This window comes from Trypanosoma conorhini (assembly GCF_003719485.1).
Source record: "Trypanosoma conorhini strain 025E chromosome Unknown Tco_14.4_contig_01192, whole genome shotgun sequence".
Lineage (NCBI taxonomy): Eukaryota > Euglenozoa > Kinetoplastea > Trypanosomatida > Trypanosomatidae > Trypanosoma > Trypanosoma conorhini.
The window spans coordinates 1-3,363 of NW_021705286.1; the positions used below are offsets into that span (position 1 = coordinate 1).

The 3,363-nt window shown below is 61.3% G+C and overlaps 3 protein-coding genes and 1 pseudogene across 3 annotated transcripts, besides 4 other annotated features; all 4 read right to left on the reverse strand.

Moving 5' to 3' along the window:
* On the reverse strand, positions 1-310 carry Tco025E_09605 (epsilon tubulin; the record flags this gene model as incomplete). Its single annotated transcript, XM_029376417.1, has 1 exon — positions 1-310. A coding segment is annotated over one exon (310 nt), but the record flags the coding sequence as incomplete, so codon positions are not given.
* A 438-nt stretch (positions 311-748) lies between these two features.
* Positions 749-770: a microsatellite.
* A 226-nt stretch (positions 771-996) lies between these two features.
* Positions 997-1,407, reverse strand: Tco025E_09606 (calpain-like cysteine peptidase; the record flags this gene model as incomplete). Its single annotated transcript, XM_029376418.1, has 1 exon — positions 997-1,407. The coding sequence occupies one exon, from the start codon at positions 1,405-1,407 to the stop codon at positions 997-999; it is 411 nt and encodes a 136-aa protein (XP_029223468.1).
* A 51-nt stretch (positions 1,408-1,458) lies between these two features.
* Positions 1,459-1,520: a sequence feature (GA-rich).
* A 96-nt stretch (positions 1,521-1,616) lies between these two features.
* Positions 1,617-1,659: a microsatellite.
* An 81-nt stretch (positions 1,660-1,740) lies between these two features.
* On the reverse strand, positions 1,741-2,607 carry Tco025E_09607 (uncharacterized protein; the record flags this gene model as incomplete). The annotated part of the gene is made up of 1 exon (XM_029376419.1): positions 1,741-2,607. One exon carries the CDS (start codon positions 2,605-2,607, stop codon positions 1,741-1,743), a length of 867 nt encoding a protein of 288 aa, XP_029223469.1.
* A 99-nt stretch (positions 2,608-2,706) lies between these two features.
* Positions 2,707-2,736: a microsatellite.
* Positions 2,737-2,745: 9 nt separating this feature from the next.
* On the reverse strand, positions 2,746-3,345 carry Tco025E_09608 (hypothetical protein; annotated as a pseudogene).
* Positions 3,346-3,363: the final 18 nt, after the last annotated feature.

A 3,363-nucleotide genomic window follows, 5' to 3' on the forward strand; every position in this document is an offset into this window, starting at 1 on the left:
CGTAGTTGTTGGCCGCATCCTCCTTGCCGGAGATCAGCTGCTCGGGGTGGAACAGCTGGCGGTACGTGCCGGTGCGGATCTCGTCCACCACCGTCGGCTCCAGGTCGAGGAACACCGCACGCGGCACGTGCTTGCCCGCGCCGGTCTCCGAGAAGAACGTGTTGAACGCGTCGTCCTCCACGCCGATCGTCTTGTCGGAGGGCATCGCGCCGTCGGGCTGGATGCCGTGCTCCAGGCAGAACAGCTCCCAGCACGCATTGCCGACCTGGCAACCGGCCTGGCCAATGTGGATGCAAATCGCCTCACGCATGTTGGGAAGAAGGAGAGTTAACTGGGTGTTTGAAGAAGAGCTCGAAAGCCTAGCTAGAACGGACTGCCGGGCGCGCCAGGCGGGGGAGGGGCAAACAAACAAAGGGGGAGATGGGGAGACAACGGTATGCGGCGCACGCAGGCACAGAGGAGGAGGCGGGCACGGGTGCGGCAGGGCAAGTTACCGAAGCCAGCGAAACCTTCAGTGTCGTTTGATGTCGTGTGAAACGTTTTTTCGGCGTAGTTGTAGCCACGGCACAGCAAAAAAAAAAACATGTACACATTTACGGTGTTGTCAGTGTTGCCGGGTTGTAGGCATCAACTCTACGGTTTTTCCGTCTAGCTGCCGACGTGACTCGTACAGGGTTCCTGCTGCCGTGCGGAGTGACGGTGAATATTGTGTACGTTCTACGACTGTGACATGACGGTCCTCTTCTCTTTGTTGTTGTTGCTGTTTTGTTTTATTCCATTATTACGTTGGGCATTGACATGAGTAGTAGTGTGGCGGGAGATAAGTATACATTACCATTTTGTCGTTGCCGCCGGATCGGCGCAGCCAGCCTGTCATGGATGCATCTGCAATGCGGCGTTGGTATTATCATATTTTGTTGTTGTTTTGCGTCGCTGGGCGCCTCGGGCAGAGAAGGAAGGCGCGAGGCGGTGCCGCTGTGGTTTGCTCCTGCCGCTTTACGTCGGTAGGGCCCGAAACCGCAGGTCGAATCCGTCTGTGACGAGCCCTTCCAAGTAGGGCTCCGTCTGCAGCGGCGGGACGACGAGCTCGACGATGAGGAGCCCCCCCGGCATCTCGCGCCACATTTTTGCCTTCCCCAGCGCCTTGATGACGTTGCGCGGGCCGAAGTGGCCGGTGACCGCCATGTTGTACTCCGTCGTGTCGTTGTAGAAGGACCACCGCCGCCTGCTGCGGTCCACGATGCGGTAGAGCAGCCCGGGTGGGGCGACGACTTTGCCGGTGTCGTCGCAGGTGCTGAAGCAGCCGATCACCTCGTCGCCGAGCGCCTTTGGGTGGCCGTTGCGGTACGTGACGCGGCTGGTGGTGGTCGCGTCCTCCCGCGCCCGCGTCGAGGCGCCGCCCCCCATCCGCCCCCCTCCCCGCGCGCGTGCGACACGCCTGCGACGCCGGTGGCCGCGAAAAGAAACTACACACACAAAAAAAAAAGAAAAAAAGGAAAAAATAAAAATAAAAATAAAAACTGGGAGGGGCCTGTTGGGGAGGCGAAGGACAAACGACCGCCCGCCCGCCCCCGTGGCTCGCCACAGAGGCGACGCACACCTGCCGGCAGAATCACCCCACCCACCCACCCACCCCACAACTCACCTCCCGCCACACACGGGCAACTTCACGCCACACGCAACTCCCACAGAAGCGCCAAACAAAACAAAAGAGAGAAAATGTGTGGCGGAGGGCCCCGGTTACAAGTAAAACGTCTTGAAGTAGTCCCACCACTCGTGTCCGGGAGCCCCACGGCGCCACGCCGCAAAGCACGTTTCCGGGTGCGTCACCACCGCCGTCAATCCACTACGCGTGATCTCCTCGCCACTTGTGCCGTCAACCACAATCAAGCGCGGGAGTGGCGTTAGCGGCCGCACCATGACCCCTGCGTCCCGCGTCACCCACGTCGCGCCGTCGCGGTGGGTGCAGTGAAAAAAGCCATGCTGCCGCGTCACATCTACCATCTCCTTGCCGCCCATGGAAATACCAACAACCACAAAGTCCTGTCGGTGCCTCTGATGAAAAGGTTGCAGCTGCCGCATAAAGGTCAACGACCGCTCCGACTCCGTAAAAAAAAGCAAGCCCACCAAGCGCCCCCGCAGCAGCTCCCGGTCACACACCTGCCCAGATGGGCCAGTAAACGCCATGACGTTCTTGAGGTAGTCGTTGAGCAGCTCTTCATGGGCAAAGGGGGTAATGCGGTGGTCCATCGTTTTCAGCTCCTCGCGCAGCGCCGCCCGCTGCGTCGCGCCGTCGCCGCCGTGCGCATAACTGTCAGGGTCCTTCGGCCGAAATGTCGCGTCCATAGTCAAATGAATCAGCTTCGTGAGCGTCATCTGCTGCCGCTTGATCATAGAGAAGTCCTCCACCCCGAACACGCCCTTCACAGCGGAGGAAGGGCCGCCAAGAAATGAGGTCGCGGGGCCCTTTGCTCCTGCCGCTGTCGCTGTCGCCGCGGCGCCGCCGGCACGCTCGTCCACGAAGGTGCCGGCCCGCCGCAGCGTCGGCTCCGTCCAGCCCCCCGGGCCACGGCGTGCAGTGCGCGACAGAAGCGCGGTGCGCCGCATTTCTACAGTTGAGACACTGCGATCCCCCACACCCCCGCCCTGCTCCTGCGCGGCGTTCCGCGAGGAACAAAAAAAAAAGGGATACGGCAAGAGTCAAGGAAAAAAATTCAAAAAAAAACAAAACAAAACGAGGAGAGGGCAAGGGAACTGTATAAGCCTCCAGCGACACAGTCGCACCTTGTCGCGGTGCTGGGGCTTTGGACCACGAGAACTCCGCAGCGGGGCACTGCTGCGAGCACGACGGAGACCAAGACGACCTCGCCCCTCGAGAAGGTTCCACGCCGTGTCCGGCGTGGGGAGGTGAAGCGGTCTGCGTGCAGGCCGGCCGACAAAACTGCACGACCGATTCGTTTCGGTCACTCCGTCGACATCACCCGCTGCGGGGATGTCCGCGTAAGAACCCGGGCCCCGATGAGGACGGCTCCGTTGTCGTCTGACAGCTGAACATCGCGGGCCTTTCGCCTCTCAAGAACATCGCACTAGCTGCACGTCTGGCCCGGCATCAGCCAGACATCGTTCTCCTCCAGGAGGTCAAGAACCAGAGTGCCACGGCGACGAGGTTCATTGGGTACACGGACTTCCACCGGGCCCGCAGTGGGCGCGGCGGCGGCGTTGCCGTTCTGGTCCGCCACACCCTGCCGTGCGAGTGCCTGACGCTCCCTGGCACCGACCCCCTGCAGGCTATTGCCGTTCGCGTGTTCCCGCCTGCTTTTTCCAGCATCTGCGTGGTGTAGTTTTTACCAACCCCCCTACCGG